Source organism: Girardinichthys multiradiatus, chromosome 7 (genome assembly GCF_021462225.1).
Source record: "Girardinichthys multiradiatus isolate DD_20200921_A chromosome 7, DD_fGirMul_XY1, whole genome shotgun sequence".
In the NCBI taxonomy this organism is placed as follows: domain Eukaryota; kingdom Metazoa; phylum Chordata; class Actinopteri; order Cyprinodontiformes; family Goodeidae; genus Girardinichthys; species Girardinichthys multiradiatus.
In genome coordinates this window covers 31,254,006-31,273,276 of record NC_061800.1, presented here as the reverse complement: position 1 = coordinate 31,273,276, position 19,271 = coordinate 31,254,006, and the positions used below count along the sequence as shown (strand labels likewise).

The 19,271-nt window shown below is 39.7% G+C and overlaps 1 protein-coding gene across 6 annotated transcripts in view; it reads right to left on the bottom strand.

Annotated features, from left to right (window-relative positions):
• Positions 1-19,271, bottom strand: part of dip2a (disco-interacting protein 2 homolog A) — a 107,986-nt gene that overhangs the window by 11,607 nt on the left and 77,108 nt on the right. For 3 of the 6 annotated variants that reach the window (XM_047370977.1, XM_047370978.1, XM_047370983.1), the window contains exons 6-19: positions 16,439-16,594; positions 14,563-14,604; positions 11,051-11,170; positions 8,810-9,007; positions 8,602-8,693; positions 6,844-6,954; positions 4,495-4,618; positions 4,298-4,407; positions 3,996-4,098; positions 3,251-3,315; positions 1,592-1,685; positions 1,164-1,283; positions 957-1,071; positions 90-229 (exon numbers count right to left, since the gene is read on the bottom strand). In XM_047370977.1, the coding sequence (XP_047226933.1) occupies positions 90-229; positions 957-1,071; positions 1,164-1,283; positions 1,592-1,685; positions 3,251-3,315; positions 3,996-4,098; positions 4,298-4,407; positions 4,495-4,618; positions 6,844-6,954; positions 8,602-8,693; positions 8,810-9,007; positions 11,051-11,170; positions 14,563-14,604; positions 16,439-16,594 (1,590 nt within the window). The remainder of the gene's footprint in view (positions 1-89; positions 230-956; positions 1,072-1,163; positions 1,284-1,591; positions 1,686-3,250; positions 3,316-3,995; positions 4,099-4,297; positions 4,408-4,494; positions 4,619-6,843; positions 6,955-8,601; positions 8,694-8,809; positions 9,008-11,050; positions 11,171-14,562; positions 14,605-16,438; positions 16,595-19,271) is intronic. The other 3 variants (XM_047370980.1, XM_047370981.1, XM_047370982.1) reach the window with 3 other exon arrangements.

The window sequence follows — 19,271 nt, the reverse complement described above, 5'->3', positions numbered from 1 at the left end:
TCAATATTTAAACACGTACACAGAACAAAATACAAACAATGTATTCTTGTTGTTTTTCAGCAATAGGAAAAATCCTTGCCCTGCTTTACCTTGAGGCATGACCTGTCCTACATCCTGCACTGTGAGGACAGAGAGTTTCTCCTCCGTGTCCACTCGGATCACACTGTGACTCAGCCCGCTCATGGACAACACTGCTTTGCCTGGGGGAGGAACACCCATCTCTGGAGGTCTGTAGAACATGCATAGAAACACGTTACTGTAGGTAAAGAACAATTGCTTCTGACCATAACAAACACACATGGAGAGACTTGAAGAGCCACCAGGACATCCAAAGTTGTAACAGATAAACATGCTCACTTCAAAGCAAGCCTATTAGGCTTGCTTTGCTTTGCTGTGAGTAATTTAATCTCGGCTCAAGCGCTGGTGTTCTGTGAAGGCCTCTGAGATTTGCAAGTGAATATTAGTGCACTTTACAAATCTATTCTTTATGCAAGAATGGTAGGAAGAAAGCCATTATTAAAAGGAAGCCATAAGAAGCTTCAGTTTGCCAGAAGACCTAAAGGAGACACAGCAAACATGTGGAAGAAGATGCTCAAGCCAGATGAGAGCACATTTTTTGGCCAAATTGCAAAAATGCTTCTTGTGAAGCCTGAACACATCATCCCAAGAGCTTAACATGGTGGCAGCATCATGCTGTGGGGATACTCTTCTCCAGAGGGGACAGTGAAGCTGGAGTTGATAAAGGACAATTGTTATGGGCTTCAGAAGACATGGTGAATGAGTGCATCATTCTGTTGGACGACAACCCTAAACATTCAGCCACAGCTACAATATAAAATAGAATAAATGTAGAATAAATAAAAACTTGGTTTTCTTCCAGCAGAATACAACTAATGCCACAGACAGCTCAACTCAGAGGTGACATGCTTTCATTCTGTGTAGTGACGAACATTCACCTCCGGATGGCGACAGTCATTGCTTCTGAGGAGCTGGCACATGGGCAGATCACCTCAGGTCGCAGCCCACGTGCCTGAAACACATTGAGGAAGGCGTCGCAGGAGGATATCGACCCTACGGTAACACACACACAGTCAGTCTGATACATACCCAAACCAACATTAATGTCTCGTAGCTCTGGGACAAATCTGAGCAGATGCACTCACATGGGTTAGCTCCATCAGCCACGATCAGCATCCGCAGTGAGCTCAGACTGATGTCTCTCTGGTCTCTCTGGGCCAGCAGGGACCAGTGCATGTCCCTCGACTTCACCACTGCTACCCGTGCTGGACAGGTGATGCAAACACAAAGAGAATCAGTGGTGCAGGCCCCCCTTTCATCCAACCTGACAGCCAATCGCATGTCATAAAACCTGACAGGAGACCGACTGACGCCAACAGGTAACCCAATAAAGGTCAAATCACAATAGAGGGTTTTTCTTTCATCCATCATCACTGGGAGGATAAAACTAAAGCAACACACTTTACTGAAGTAAAAGTAAACAACAGTAACAGTTTACTTTTATAAGTTAGAAAAATTAGCTAAATCTAGTAGACTGAATTAAGACAAGTTTTAAATTAGATAATACGCTTACCTTTGTACATGTGAACCTTCTGTATCCAGGACAGAGGGTTGACTTTCATCAGGGAGTAGGGAATGCTGATCACGTGCATCCGATTCATGACGCTCTGCCAGGAGAGCAGAATGGCAACAGATAAGCTACAACAAATTTACCAGGTGCATCAAAAATAACTGAAACATGATGTCATTGTAAACACAATTTTATCACTCAAAGCACAAGAACTGTGTGTTGGTGATTGTGCTGCGTCTCAGAAAGAATCCACACGTTGCAGCAAGCCAACTATATATAGAGTGCATGAAACCAATCAAAGCTGTGCCAGTGTGTTAAAGGAAGCAGATTTTTTATGAGATAAGATGGTATTCTCCTTTAGGACTATTAGCCTGAAGTATTTGCATGCTGATAAGGTTCTCAAAGGGCAGTCAGGTGGACATATCACATCTTTCTTTAGAGTTTGAGAAAATACTCATTTTGTTCACCCTTACGCTAAATCTATTATTGCTGATCTATTTTAGAAGCTTAAGAAATTATATTGAAGCAGGTAGGGCCTGTTAGGCTTTAATTTCATGTTGATCAGATGTGAACATGAAGACGAGTGTTTTGCTGTATGAAAAAATCTGATTTGAATGGGCAATCAATATCACTGGACAATGACTGCAAAAGGTTTTTAAGCAGATAAAAACAAAATGTAGTGTCTTTCAGCTAATGAAAATCCAACACTGATTTCATGAGAAAATTAGAATATCACATAAGACCAATAAAGAAAGGTTTTTTAATACAGATACGCTGACCTGTCCAGTGGATGTACTCAGTATTTGGTCTGGGCTAGTTTTGCATGAATTACAGCATCAATGCAGCGTTGCATGGAAGTGATAAACCTGTGGAAATGCTAAGGTGTAATGGAAGCCCAGGTTGCTGTGATAGCGGCCTTCAAATCATCTGTATTAAGGTCGAGTCGAATCTGCTGGCCGGTCAAGCACACCATGGTCATTGAACCAGCTTTTGTACTTTTGGCACTGTGGACAGGTACCGAGTATTGCTGGAAAATGAAATCAGCAATGCCATAAAAACTTATCAGCAGAGGGAAGCACGGAGTGCTCTAAAATCTCCGGATGGACGGTTGCTCTGACTTTAGGATATACACACCTTGGGAATCTCCCCTCTTGAATGGACCATGCTTTACAGTCCTCTCAAGGCTGTGGTTATCTCTGTTACTAGTGCACCTTGTTCAAACAAACATTTTCCTTCCACTCAACTTCCCTTTAATATGCCTGCTTAGAGAACTCTTCCAGCTTCTTTGGTTGCTTACCATCCTTGCGGCGGTTGACAGTGACTATCTGTTGGACAACTGTCAAACAGCAGTCTTTTTCATAATTGTGTAGGTCATAATGTAACACCTCTGTATTAAAATCCTTTTTCAATTACCGAATAAAATATTTTATTTTTTGGAAAACAGAATTTGGTGTTTTCACTAGCTAAAGTTATAGTGATCAAAATTAACAGGAATAAACACCCAAAATATATCAGTATATGTGTACTGAATCTATATAAGAGTTTCCCTTTTTGATTTGAATTACAGAAATAAATTAACTCCTCAATAATATTCTAATTTATTAGGATGCACTACTCATATTTTGTATACATATTTTGTTTTGACATTTTGAAAAACCTTACCGTGAGGACACCATGCCATAATCCTACTTCTCGTTTAAAGTCCAGAACATTGGTAATGGTTTCACCTATAAATCAAAACAATTTAGTCCAAATAATGAGGATAAACAATACTGGTGACATTTAATCTAACATGCTCCCCCTTACATGCATCACAACCAAAAAGTTCTGCAATAAAGAGGAGGTACTGAAACAGAAGAGAGACGAACGAACGGAGGAATTAACTCTGAGAAACAAATCTGGAAAATGACTTCAGGCTACTGGTGTGGTTCTGAGTTATTTAGAGCAAAACTGGGACGCTGGAAGAAAAGGAAATGATTCATGTTCTTGTTTTTTTCAAGCAGACCTGATGCAGGTCTAACAGACTAAAACACAACGAGCTGAAAGCAGCATAAATCAAACTGTAATTACACCACAGAGGGTATGTGAGCTGCTGTATTTGGTATTTTATGATACCAATAATACAATACAATATGTATTCAGTGACTATAATCAGTTATATCTGACCTGCTGTGTCTATAAGAAAAAGGTAGAGCAGTCACAGCCTCCCTACAGCAATCTGCAACTTATTTTTCACAATATTTTCCTTCAACATAATCAGAATTGCTTTAGCTGGTTTCATGGTGTGCTTTTGCACCTCGTGACTCCATTACCTAAAACATCCTTGTCACAGTAATGAATAAATGATAAAGAAAGAAGAGGGACCAAATAAAGCGAAGTAACTCATATTAAGCAGAGTCCTCCCCACCTTCTGTGTAGCCGCAGGCCTGTGTCAGGGCTTGACAATGAGCCAGCATGGCTGAATGGGACACGGTTATTCCCATGGTGCTTCCCTCTTTGCTGGTTTTATACTGGGTTTAGATAAAAAGGAAAAACATTTAGAAATGTGTTGACATTTAGAAAGTATAGTTACTTAAAAATTGTAATTAGTCGCATTATGTAAAAAAAATGTTTTTCAAATACTTCAGGAAATAATAATAATGTGCTAAATCCGTGATATGAGACGTATAAAATGCAATGGCCTCAATTATTTTGTTAACCTGCACTTACTTCTATATAAGCGATATCATTGCTGGCTTCCTGTATTGGCGGGTGCCAGTCTTTTGGAGGCTTCACAACATGTTTCCCATCTGTCACAAACCAAAGCAGCCGCGGCCAGCCTGCAGAGACGGAGACACAAAGAGCTTTTTTGCCAAATGAAACTATCGTCTTAAAGCAAATAGAAACAAGAATAAAACGAGTCGTACCTTTGAAAGTGGCTACCTCCCCTGTTTGTGCTTTGGGCAGACCTTTCTGACAAGCATCAGTGGTCAGTGCTAACGTGACCCCGCAGCTGCCCAACAGAAAGCCAATCTGCTGACTGCCTGCATCCTGGGATAACAAATTGAGAGCTAATTTCCAACAGCTTAGCTTTGCCTAACATTACAATAGACTATTAGGAAAGTCAATGCATCTCAATCTTTGAAAAATTACAGCACATTTTCACATTTCTCATATTAAAACAGTGCATTTCAATGTATTTTATTGGGATTTTATGTGACAGACCAACACAAAAAGATCAAAAATGTAAGAAAAATAAACAAATACAAATAAAACAGAGCAGTGTCCATTAGTACTGAGGCCCCTTTACTCTATTACCCTTAAATAAAATCTAATGCAAACAACTGCCTTGAGAACTCATCTAATTATTAAACAAAGTCCTACTGTGTGTAATTTGATCTCAGGATAACTCCAGCTGTTCTGTGAAATTATCATAAAGACCCAAGGATCACAGTAAAGAGGTCAGTGAGTAAGCTGTAGAGGAGGTTAAAGCAGGGTTAGGTTCTAAAACAAGGTCCCAAACCTTGAACATCTCACAGAGTTCAGGTATTGCACAACTGCAAACCTACCAAGATATAGCTGTCCATCTACACAAATAAGCCAGGCAAGGAAAGTATGAGTCAAGAGAAGCAGCCAAGAGGCTCACCCTAACTGTGGAGGAGCTGCAGCTCGGGTGGGAGAATATTTTAAAAGGGAAAAATTCTAGTAGATAACTTCACAAATTGACCTTATGGGACAGTGGCAAGATAAAAGACGCTGTTGAAAAAGTCATTTGAAGTCCCTTTTGCAGTTTACAACAAGCCATTTGGGGAGTGGTGTCAACATGCTGTGGGGATGGTTTTCTTCAGCAGGGACAGGATTGTTGGCCAGAGTTGATGGGAAAATCGATATAAGCCTGGAAGAAATCCTCCTAGAGGCTCCAAAAGACTTGAGACTGGGGTAGACGTTCACTTTCCAGCAAACACATAGCATGTGAAGTGGTTTAGAACAAAGCTTATTCACATGTTAGAATTTCAAAGTCAAAGTCCAGACCTAAACCCAACACAGAATCTGTGGCAGCGACTTGGAAATGGATCTTCAAAGAAGCTCTGCATTAAATCTGACAGAGATTGAGCACTTTTGCAAAGAAGAAAGATAAAAAAAACTTTCTGTCCCTAGATGTGCAAAGCTGGTAGAGAGATACGCCAAAAGACCTGCAGTTCTAATTACAAAGAAACATGTTTCTACATCTACAGTATTACCGCAGGCAAGTTGAATACATATGCAACTCACTATTTTTCTCTCATTTTGCACTACTTTGTATCAAATAAAATCCCAACAACACAGATTGAAGATGCGGTTTTCTTTCGGCAAAAAAACCCCAAAAAGGTTCAAGAGGTATAAATACTTTGACAAAACATTGCATGCATTAAGCAGAATGCTAAATGTTCCTGAATGGAGGGAAGGGCTTTAACTCAAAAAGAAGAAACCCTAGAACGTCTCACATAAAAACAGCAGCAGGTATGCAGGCAGAGTGACAGCCACTCACCATTAAAAAACCCCACTGCTGTGTATCAGACACAGACTGGGGCAAGAACGAAGCCCGTGATCTGACACACACTTACTCATATTAGATTGGCTCTGCGAATTATCTTAGAGCAAGACTCATGCTGGGGAAACTACACAGCTCAGAGGAGGTGAAGGAGTGGTAGAGAGAGGGAGATATGGAAACGAGAAGAGGGAGGATAATAATCAAAAAAAGAGTGATGACAGAAGAAAACAACGAGAGGAGGAAGAGTGATCGGTGCTGTTACAATGAGCCAATGAGGTTCTGACTCCTGAGAACAGTTAGCCCAGGAACTAATATTTTCACTGTAATTACTTGTCTTCTCACCCTAAGCATCTTCCATTGATTACGGCACAGTGTGTGCCGACAGCATGCTTATAAAAGCAATCAAGAACACCAATTACTATTCAGCCAACGTGACTAATGTGGATGAATTTGGTATGGTATGTGCTGATGAGTCTGCTGAAATGGCAGCGTATTATGGCAATCTGTAAGCAAACATGTCAGACAGCGCTGCTCCTGTGGTGATATAATGATACATAACTATAAACTACATGCTCTTTAGCCGTACTTAATAATCAAATAAATCAGAAATGATTCCTGTGAAGCACTGTAACTGCAGGGCAGTGTACATTAAACTTCTTTATGTCCAGCAGGGGTCAGTGCTGATTCGTAATGATAGAAAGGAAAAACAGAAAGCCAAGAGGTCGGGGTTTGTATTTGGCTTTACCTTTCTGGTCAGCGGTACTTCAATAGGCACAGGTACAAGCTCTGCCAGGAGACAGCCGTAGAAGGCCACCATGAACATCACTGGGTCATTGTTGGGGCAAACGAGTGCAACCTGATGGGGTGTCAAACACGGTGTGGAAAACATGGGAGGGTTAGGGCTTAAATGTACAAGTTATTTAGTATCACCCCATCTGTATCACAGTGCCTTGCTAAAGTATTCACACTCCATTCACTTTTTCAACTTCTGTCACCACAAACCTCAATGAATTTAGTGGAATTTTATTTAAAAGACCAGCACAAAGTACTGCATAATTGTCAAGTGGAAGGAAAATGATACGTGAATTTAATTGTGTTAACAATTTCAAAAGTGTTCAGTACTCCTAAGTCAATAATCTGCAGAGTTAGCTTTTGCTGCAAATTATAGCTTCAAATCTTTTTGGGTATACCTCTGTCAGCTTTGCACATCTAGAGGCTGAAATTTCTGCTCCTTTTTCATGCAGGTTGTCTTCCAGGATTGTCCTGGATTTAGGTCATTCCATCTTATCAAATTTGAACAGAGGCCCTGGTTCCTGGTGAATGATGATGCTGCCACTACTTAATTTCTTGTGTGAAGATGGTGTGTTCAGCATTTGTTTTCCACCACATGGTGTTTTGATGAAGGCTAAAAAGTTAAGTTTTTGCTGTGTTCTTGCCATGGCTTATGGCAAACTGCAAGCAGGACTTATTACTCTTTCAACAAGGGCTTTCTTCTTGCCACTCTTCTATAAAGACCACATTTGTGGCATATCCTACTGACAAATCCTGTCAATAGATTGTCCCACCAGAGCTGGGAATCTCTGCAGCACCTCCAGAGTTACCATGGCCCTCTTGGCTGCATCTCTGATCAATGCTCCCCTTGCCTGGTGGTTTAGGTAGACGGCAGGTAGGTTTGAAGGTGTCCTATACAGTTTCCACTTTCAGATAATCAGTTAAACAGAACTCAATGAAATCATCCAAGCTTGAGATATCATTTAATAACCTAACCCTGCTTTAAACTTTCACAACTTAATCCCTAACCTGTATGCTGTGTTCCTTGGTCTGAATTATGCAGTTATTTCTGCATAACAAACCTCTGAGGCCTTCACATAACAGCTGCATTCATACTGAGTTGACTGTAATGGATTTTATTTAGGGGTAATAAAGTAAAGTGTATGTCACACAGATCTTTCCTATAAAAACACATCTTTTTCCACTTCACAAGTGTGTGCTACTTTGCCTTGACCAATCACCTAAAATCCCAATAAACTTTGGTATTGTCATATGACAAATTTTGAGAAAGTTAAAAGGGGTGTGAATACTTTTGCCAGGCACTGTACAGCACAGACATTTCATCTGTATTTAACAACTGAAATCGACTTGTTTTCTCTCAGCTAAGGAATAGCTGATGTCATAAATTTATAATTTAGATTAGGTTACAGTTGGCAACCGATTTGCTTAGTTAAACACAAAGATTGGAAACAGGAGAGACACCAAACCAGTGTTTTTGTTTTAGGTTTGGCATCTTTTTCTGCCTAAACCCCAGAAATGCTATCTTTCCAACACTACATTCAGTTTGGAGTTTTATAGATGCTGAAATGTGTCTCTGCCTGCAAAGATTAGTCATGACATTTTGAGCATTTTAGGTGCATCTACTACATTAGTTATTTCAAGTAGATGTGATAGGATAAATATCATCACGTCCCATTTAGAAATGTGCAAACACTTGGATCTCATAACTTACTCTGTCTCCAGGCATTAGCAAAGGCTCATTTCTGCTGCTCAGTTTGTTTAGCAAAGTGTAGGCCAGTTTCTGACTGCGGGTCCACAGTTTACCTGCATACATTAATGCACACCATCAAATATATCCAAAGAATCATTTTATAAGAGCTGATACAGTTCTACATTCCCTGTTGCACTGCTGGGCCCACTCTCCGCAGGATTATACCTACCATAAGTGAGTGTGTAGACGGGTTTGCCGGCATTGTCAAGTGCTGTCAGACAGGGGCTCTTTGGATGAGTGGTGCCCCACCTTTGCAGGGCTGCTGGCAAAGAAGTAGGCCAGTTGGTGACCACCCCGAGAGGCTCTCCTTCTAGAGGGCTCATCTGCTGGCCTTCTGGCCTGGGCTGGTTGGGATCTGGCTGCTGGACTAAAAACAGAGAAAGGAGCATCTTTCTGAGTGGGAGGATCAGTGGGTATTCTAAGTATCAGAGCAGAACTAGGCCTTGAGCTGTTTTTAAATCTAACAACCATTTTAAGTGAAAGTGACATAAAAGCAGATGGGATTAAAAGACAATGTGAGGAGGGAATGGAGGATGAGAAGGTTTAATGACCATTTTTCTATCTTCATATGGTTTACTGAAAAACTGCTTAATGAAAAATAGTAATACCAGGTAAATTCAATCTTACTGGCAAGTAAAATTTAGAGCTTTTAAACAGACCTCGCAGGTTAGATTCTTGCCAAATAAAACACTTTTGTTGGGAAGAAAATGTGTTCAGTCTACTGCTGTTTCACCTCTCTGTGTTTTTCTGCTCACAGCAAGCAGACCACCACAGCCTCTGTGCCAGAACCTGCCGGGCTTTACAAAAACCTGCTGATGAGTTGCTGCTCCTGCTACATTTTCAAGACATGTTGATTAAAAATGGCAGAGGACCACCCAAAACACACCATGCCAGGCTGGAATGTAGGAAATAGTTGGACAGGACTGGTCAGCTGTGTTCACTCATTTTTTGCCTAATAAATCCTTTGTGCAGGGTGATCTCAACTGCAAATACAGTCTAAAGACCAGTCAAAAGTCCATCCTGAGCCCTAATTTGAGAGTCATAAGGCATGACTCTACCTCAGAAACCTTTTCCAGAAACTTGGGTAGATTTCCACTGCATCCACCAGGATAAAAAAAATAGAAATAGAATAGAAATTTACCCCAGAAACTGCAGCGGTAAGCAGTAATACTTTTATTGCTACTCTGAAACGTTTGGGTGCAAATCTCTGACAATAACCAGATAACTAATTCTTTCTTTGACAAAAACACCTTTTAACACGAATACTTTATGTTGAATGGATGCATGGCCGCTTTTTGGTGACCAAGAAAAGAATAGAGTGAGCCCTTTTGTTCACAAAAGATAATCTCTGAAGAAAAGGAACAACACAAACCTAAAGGAGAGGGACACAAGATGGTTCATGCCACTACTGGAAGAGATATGTAACTCAAGCAGGGAGTAAACAGCCAGACCACAAAAAGAAGCTGTTTGTGAGCATACGTTTTATAAGGTAAAAAATGCTTTCTTTTACCTTTTGTGTCCTCAATCAATACTAAATCTCTGCTGGTGTCAACAATGTTAAAATAATCCCCCCTCTCTGCAGACAGTCCTGCTTGTTTTGTCATTGCAATTAGCTTCAGCAGCGCAATCTATTTTTTCGTTTCTAAACCAAATGAAGTATGTGTTCGGTGGCAGCTACAGTCTGACTGTAGGTCAGTATTTGTGCCATACAGTTTTGGGGAGGAATGTGCTGATGAATTCCTGTTTACATTAGAGTAACAATGCTGGTCAGAACTGGAGCAGAAATTATGTCTATGTGAATGCCGCCATAATCTTTGTTTGAAATTACAGTTTTTGTCAAAAGTCATCATTTGCCTCTGCTGTGAATTACAGTCAGACCGGGTTAGCAACAGAGCGCTTTTAAATCAGTCCATCGAATGCTGATTTGCAGGGTCTCCAGGCTACTGCTCTACGGCAACATTTCTCCCGACTTCCTGCTTCTCACTGGACAAAAACAATAAAAATCTTCACATTATGAACTATGATTTAAGATGGAGACTTTACTCCAAATACTTTGTCTCCTACATTTTAAGCAGTGATGTCCTAGCTCATCATTTTAAACTCAATGCAACCACTTGTTGCTGCATTTATAGATGTTTTGAGCTAGATTCTTTTCATTCTTTTTATGTATTTCTGCAAGCAGTAGCAACAGGAGGAGCAATGCTCTAAGAGTAATTGGTTCTCAATGGCTCTGAAGGATAAATTGTCAGCGAAGAAGGATGGAAATAAATCTGACGTGAGTTAACTCTGTGAGCTATGGATGCAAAGCTTGAAGAGTTAGAGATTAAGAGTCAAATTAATACGCTGGAAAAAATAGTTTTTCAAGATGATTTGGTTAGTATTGGAAACAATTACTTTTAGGTCATCTTACCATCTAAAAGCTCCTCGAAGTCATCAACAAAGAATTCACGCAATGGTGGACGCTTTGGTCTCTTTAATGTATTGAGCAGCTGCTGGATTTTGTTGGAGACACGACTGTTGACAGGAACACCTATAAAATGAGTTTGGAGGGAGTGAAACGTAAGAAGTGAGCGGAGACATAAACAAGGCAAAAGAGAGATGTGAGGGAGAACAAGCATGAGAAACAAACACGGAGGGCATCACGGTGGATGCGTGTGTAGATGGGGAGATTGATGAGGTAATGAGAAGAGCACAGAAAGGAGAAAAGGTCAGCGTGGTGGTATGGGGCAATTTAGAGGACAATGAGCAGTCACACTGTGGCATGACAACAAAACCAAATAGTCCTCTACAGAAACCTGGAGGTCAGAAATTCAGCCAGGATTCTCTAAAGATCACAAATAAACCTCACAAAAATAAATATGTAAAGAGCGAGCCACCTCGCCTGCTGCCTAGCAACAAAGATGTCCTCTCTGTGGCATGTAAATTATAAAATATCTGCAAAGGTGTCCTTATCACACACACTGAAACAGATCAGAATCAGCAGAGGATAAGATTGTGACTTTAAATATGTATAAATAAATTCACATGCATGCTTTTTCTACTGTATACATGACAGCACATTGCAACATAATGAAAGGGCAGAAAAAGCAGAGAATAAGAGAAACTACAGACAAAAATGAAGACCGATCCTCTCAGATTTCCTTCATACACTGCTTGGTGTCAGACTAGATTTACCAGACAATATATTCACCATTCCATTTCACTCTTAAATTATGAAAAGGGGGCCTTTGTCAGACATTCCAGACAGCCACAGGAGCTGAAAGCCACAGCTGTACGCAGCATGCAACACCTTTTTTATAATAAAAGGCCTGAGTAAGACAGATGCTGCCTCCTTATGTGGGCAAAGATGTACTGGGAGTTAATGTGTGGGGGTCAGCAAACCCTGATTGGCTAATTAGAAAGTCCCTGGACGCTCAAGGGACATAAATCCCATCAATTAATGAGCCCTGATTACTAATATCACAGCCAACTAGGACCCATCTTCTAAAGCACTATAATTAATTGGTATATGATCTTTCCTCTAAGACTGGTTTGGTCTTAAAGTAAAGAAAAATGTCACACATTTTTACAACAAACACACCCAAGGTATAATAAAGATACATTTAAGGAATAAAGCATGTGTTCTGCTATATTTAATTTACTGCTAACAAACCCCAGACCTAAACCAACATGTGTTACTTCCATCTATCAAACTTTCCAAGTTCCTGACCCAGTCTGCGGGTCTGAGCCACAAAACTGTTCCAGCCTCTTCTAACACAAAGATGGCTCATAATCACATAGTTTAATTTTCTCTAAATGTGTTGCTGCAGTTAAGTTGAAGTTGTCACAGTCTATTCAAACAGAAATTGATGTACTTTCGTAGGTGTATTTGATGTAGGCTATTTTCAGCCAAGGATTATAATAATTAGGTTGGACGTTGTACATATTAGAATAACTGCAGTAGTTACAACACATTGTTCTAATTTTGACATTAAGGACAAAAGGAAAATAGCATCAGTTTGTTTGCCAAAAAGGACAGCGCTTAGTTTTCACAAGTTGGGGCACACAAAGAGAGGGATCTTTGAACATTTCACTTAGCACAATCCCTCTGGTTCATCAGGAGTCCTGTCTTCTCTTCAGCTCTCTTCACTGCAGCTCAACCCAGAGGTTTTCTATAGGATTTAGGTATGAGGACCAAGATGGACATGGAAAAAGGTTGATTTTGCACTTTGCTAACCATTTCTGTGTCGTTTTGTCTAAATTTTTTGAGGCATTATTTTACTGCAAGAACCCACATTAATCAATTTTCTGTTTTTTGGCAGGGTACAACAGATTTATATTGAAAATGTCCAGGTATTTCAAACAAGTTTATGAAGCCATGGATTCTAAGGTTTAATAACAGGCCCACAGCATTATATGTTTTCCATGATACTTAACAACAGGGAAGAAGCATTTTTCCATAAAGCTATTTGTTGTTTCAGGCTAACCCATCTGGAGTGTTTGTTGCTGAAAAGATCAAACTTATGGTGTGGATCCTGGTAGCCAGAGCTCTGATCTATGAATGACGTCACACCCAAGTTAAGTCTGTTGTAGTTGTAAGTTGGAAATCCAGAAGATTTGTTGTGGTGCTAAGCATTATCAGTAGTATAGGCTGATTGTGGTATACCAATTTCTTTCAGTATGTGTTAAAGGCCACTGGCTTAACTTAGTATTAACTGCCAGAAGTGCTAATAAACAGTTTAAATCTGCAACTTTCCTTACGTTTTTATATGCACAAGAGCCACTTTGGATTCTGAACCCGAGGCTTTATTTATGACTGGGAGCTGGGAAAATCCGAAGAGAATGCACCGTTAGTCTCTTGTGTCTCAAGCTAATGGTGCCAGTTAATCTCCCAGCAGAACTAAACAAATTTCACATGTTTATGTTTGTGATGTTAGGACGGAAAAGGCTTCTCTCTGGCTTTAGCACCGAACAACGGCCTGGCTCAGATAGCATCTAAAGGTTGTTAATGGAGACTTGGTGATCCAAAGATGCTGCTTTTTGCTGATTTCTCTGATAGTGAGTTGTGAGGATTTTATCTACCTCCCTTATCATCCTGCTCACTGGAACTATAAACATAAATATGGTTCCTCGTCCAGTGTAGTGGTGAATAGAAATGAGACAAAAGTCATATTTAAACCAAAGAGGCACAAAAGCTACTGAAATCTAATGAGTTTCCTAGAAAGTCAACCTAAAAATTAAAGTATATGTGGAAAAACTAAATGCTTGGTAATATTCATAAAAATGGATTATTAGGGGTACTAATAATTGTGCCACATATGATTTCATTCAAAATTATTTTGTGCCACTGAAAACATTTTTTTTTGTTTTAAATGATGCAACTGCAATAAAAGATTGACTTCATTTTTCGCTGTTTACAAATTTTTTTACCAGGGATGCAGACAGATTTGACTGTGTCTGTAGATATAACTCAACTCACTGTGTGACTGGTGAATGAGTCAGTTTTAAAAATGGAAGCAGGGATTGACATCCACCGTCGATGAAGCATCTGTGTAGCTACAGGCTAACCGGTTGGTGTCACAGTGCAGTGAGAAACATAAACTGACAGCTCTGAGTTTTCTCACTTTCAGATTAGAAACAAGAATGTCGACATGTTAAATATTTACAGGGCCAGATGAGCAGTTACACCTGTTTACATTGTCTTCTTCAACAGAAATCAATTCTGTGAACAGTCGGGTTAGACGAGGCCAAAAACACACTCAAGCGAGCAGACTGTATACCTAACATCTCTGTAGGTATTCAAATACTTTTACAAAACAAAGCAGCGAACCTAACAGCAGAGGCGTAGGCAGGACCACAAAAATACACACACACACAAATGCACACGCAGCATAGTGCACAGACACCAGACTGCCACAGAACCAGAGGAACATTTATAAATACCATCAGTTAAAGTCAGGCATCCTTCACCTCCATACTCACAGCCTGGAGGAGAGACATATCAGTGCATCAATGAAACAATCCCACCCAGCTTCTGTGTTTGAATGTGTGAGAAATCTATCAGCTGCTTCACAGAGGTCAGACTGAGTTACCAAACCACAGAAGGAGAAACCATGGCAGCAAATGCATCTTATAAATCCATTGATTGAACAACTGCCTTCACTGTTAAGCGTCAGGTAGGCGGATTGTTTAGTATTTGGTAGCAGATATTCTGCGTCATTACAGATAGGCTCAACTGAGTCTGTGCTGCAGTTTTTTTAGGTTGCCATGTAATTAAAATGTTGATGAATGACTAACGGAAAAAAGAAAATAATGACAGGAGGATGACAGACCCACTTTTACTGTCTGACAGGGTTGGCATTTTCAACAGAAAATCTTGTTTTCAATTTCTAATCTCCTTGCTTTTTTTTTTAAAAGGTGGGTAAACCTAGTTATGTTATATTAATATAAATCCCAAAAACACTAATAACATTAGGTATACCGCTTGCAAATAAAAACAATATTTTATTCATTATAAAGAAACCATTTTAATAGGATCTTTATTGATAGACCAAAGCAAATTAGTGAATAATTGTGCAGTTGAAGAAAAATTATACACTTTTCAATATTTTAACAAACGTAAAAATCTGAAAAATTTGTTAAGTTTTTGTATTCAGCCCCTTTTACTGCTATAACCCTAAAGAAAAACTAGACCAACCAGTTGCCTTCAGAGGTCACCTGATTACTTACAGGGCCCATTGTAATTCTGGAGGAGCTCCAGAGATCCACAACTTAGGTAAGACAATCTACCAGCAGGAAACTACTGGCCATTGTTGAAAGAAAGAAATGAGAATTCCACTATGTACTTTGCTATAATCCATGTAGGCTATGCAAACATATAAATGGAGGTGCTCTGGTCAGATGACACAAAACTTTACAAAACTATACAAAAAAACAATGTGTCTGGTAGAAAACTAGCAAGGCAGACAACCCTGAACAAACCCTCACCATTGTGAAACATAGTGGTGACAGCATCATGCTGTGGGGATGCATTTCTTCTGCATAGACTGAAATGCTGGAAGGAGGGAATGTAGTTAATTCAGGAAGAGAAAATGCCGGAGGCAGCAAGAAGGTCTAGAGCGGGCCGAAGGTTTACCTTCTAGCAGGACAACAACATTCAACCTGCAGCCAGAGTTAAAAAATCTTCAGTCTCCAGTTTGGTAAAAGTGGCTGTACAAAGCATTGACTCAGGGGGGCTGAATGCACGACACACTTTTTAGGTTATTGCGAAAAAAAAAATGATAATAATAATCAGAAAATAATTTATAATTGTTCTTTTACTTCACAATTATGCTCTACTTTATGTGGGTCTGTCATAAATGCTTTTGCATGCCACTGTATATTTATTCAACAAATCTAAAAATTCACATTAACATTGCTTAGTGCACAGAAGACTAATCTGAATAATTACCTACTCTTGTATCATGTTTTTTTTTTTTTTTTAAGCGGTGACTCAATACTAATTGACAAAGACTTTGAACAAAATCCCTTAATTGTTTGTTGAGAGGAATTATTTCCTCCCTCTAATAATCGTAAATACTGTATCTCTGCTGAGTCATTAGGAACAATATTTGCAGGTAAAGACACTGACTTTTTCAGACGGGTTGGAGAGGCTGTTACCATGATAAAGTGAGTGGGTCAATTAGTGGGGTCAGTTGTGTCTGTCAGAAAGGTGATGGATCAAGGACTTGACAGAGTGACAGAAAGCAGGAAGGAGGAGCTTTGTGTGTGTGTGTGTGTGTGTGTGTGTGTGTGTGTGGCTGAGGAGAAGGAAACTCACCATCTGCAGTCTCCATCATGCTGGCGTGGTGGTTGTAGCTGCGGGATATGCCTCGCACCGAGCCCACCTGGGGCCGCTCCAGGTAAATTGAGGAGCGCTCGGACAGCCCTGTCACATCGGGGGGCGCTGAATGGTTATCTCTGATGAGCGGGGTGTCTGGGGTTAAAAGGTCAGGCCTTACTGTGGGCTCTCGTTATAAAAACATTCTGCCCAAAACTTCTTTGGTTTTGATTGGGCCTAGTAGCTATAATGATGATTCACTGCATGTAACATCAGAGAAGATCAAGAGAGGATGACAGCTTTATTGAAGGATTGTTTAATTGAATGTTTAGGCTGAACAGAACACAAAGAACATGAACATTGAATGTTCAACTAACTCTTGTTAACGGATGCCTTATATTCAGTAAACATTTGCTTGACAAAGGACCTCTGATTATGAATATACTGGTGAGTTGTGATGCACCAAGCTGTCAGTCAGTAATTGAAATAGGCCAGTCTTTTCTTGACCAAATCCTGAAAATTCTTTTAATGGGTGTCAACTAAAGGCACCGAAACATAAAACTCCTACTTTATTTTGAGCTGCAAAATCATCAACAGCATGTTGATTGATGTGTCAATCTAAAAACGGAATAAAGGCTAGGGACAGATGCTTTGATGCATAAACGGGGACAGATTTTAAAATGGCTGCATCCCACAAAGAATATGCAGCAAACATTTGTCCTTGTATGGTCAATCTTTGTTACATTACATTACGTTATTGAATCCAAACCCATTAACACCAATGATATTTTAAGTGATGTAGTTCTTAGGGAGAAAAATGCAATCTGCATTTCAGACTTTTATAATCCAGCTACACTATTGTGTATCTAAATTTCAGTGGTTTATGTAGTAATGTCCCGCTATACAACGCAGACACTCTGTCTGCACTGATGAAGGTTCACCAACCTAGGCATGCAGAATGCTTGGAGTGGCTGACATGGCAAGGGGTTGGACAAATTTTCTGATTAACTCTGCAAATAATAATTTGAACATATGAAGGCACTAATATGCTGTGTGTAGAAAACTGAACCTTCAGAATGAGATGATCAGGGGATCATAAAGTATGGACCTACATAACAAGACTTGATGCTTCATAAAATGCACTTCATCTCTTCATATTTAGACCCACGTAAAACCACAGACATGGCAAGATGGGAAACAATGTAACTGTAGCTAAAAGCATTCAGGGAATCTGATTCTGATAACATTCTGAAGCCAAGGGATAAAAGTGGACCCAATTCTATGAGCGCTCCTGTTGACCACATAGGGCCTCGTCTCCTGGTCTTCTCTGTAGATGCATCACATTGGACATTTTCATTACAGAAGCCCATATGTCGTTTAGAGAGTGCGGCTTTTATCTACAGAATAACTTATTTTGTTTTAACGCAGATTCATATTTTACTTTCATTTTATTAATATCTACCTGCCATGATATACCAGATATAAACAAATATACCTAAAACCTAAACCTGTGGACATTGTTATGACCTTAATTTGCTGGTAATTTTGTTAGATTCTACTAGATTCCATTTCAATAAGTTTTGCAGCTTGGTTAACATCACAATACTTTTTACCTAAATAAGTAAACCCAACCGTACCTACTTAAGATGATCGATACAACAAATCTACCACTATTTCTAGGATATTTTAACAACTAGCAGAGAAAAGGCCCTTTAAATATACAGCTTGTAATCTGCTTCCATACCACTGCGTAAATGCTATATCTTTAAAATGTTTTTACACACATGCACAGCAGTCCTGAAACATCTTAAAGATGATCCACAAAGCTGGCATGTGGGAATACACGTGGCTGCGAGATTGTCTCCAGGCCTCTTGTTGGTATTTTCCACCCAACCGCATAGAAAAATGTGTGCAAGATCAGGGGGGATGATGCAACGTGCAAACATAGCAGCAAATCTTCAGAAGAATCTACTGTAGGTGAGCAACAGTTATATGCTGGGAAAAGACACAGCTTCATGCTCTTATCTGCTGACCTATGTAGTCCATTTAGAAAAATTGTCATGAGCCTTCTGTATTTTTTTTTTAAATGAATCTTGTACTGTATCCTCTACATTTTTCTTGCTCTGTGAGGGGTCTTCAGAAGAAAAACCTCCAGCTGATGAATGCATGTGTGGTCAACCACTGCACAAAAAGCACATATCTTGTGGTCTTGTAAGGAAAAGTAGCTTAAAATGTAGTTAAATTAATGTAAGACACCTGAATAAAAAGCAGATTTTTGAGGTTGAAGTGACAAATTAAATCACGTTTTTTTCATGGGCTGTTCCGCTGTAATGAAATAAAAATAAATTGATGGTGAAGTGAATCAGTCCAAAACAACAGCTAACATCCATATTTCTATTGCAAGATGTGCCATTAAACCCACAAATCCTGTTGCTTGCTCATTTCCATCCACACAACCTTCAACTGCTGCCTTTCTATGATGCTATACCAGCAGTAAGTATCTCCTGCAAAGGTCAATGATACACACACTGAGTATTTAAGGGGGCCAAGGAGCAGCGTAACATCGGAGACGTATTTACAGCTTCACACAACAGCAGTCAATGGGGCTAATTTATGGCAACAGCAACCTTGAGATTGGAGAAAACAGCTCTATCCTGATAGGAAAAGGTCGTGCACAGACTAATGTAAGTAGACACACAGACGAGGTCAGAAAGAGACCTGATCACAACAAGACACTCAGTGATAAACAAAGTGAATCTCATTAAACAGCTTGTGACTGTTATAGCAACCAGATTTGACTGAGATAAGACACAGACCTTCCACACATGACTAA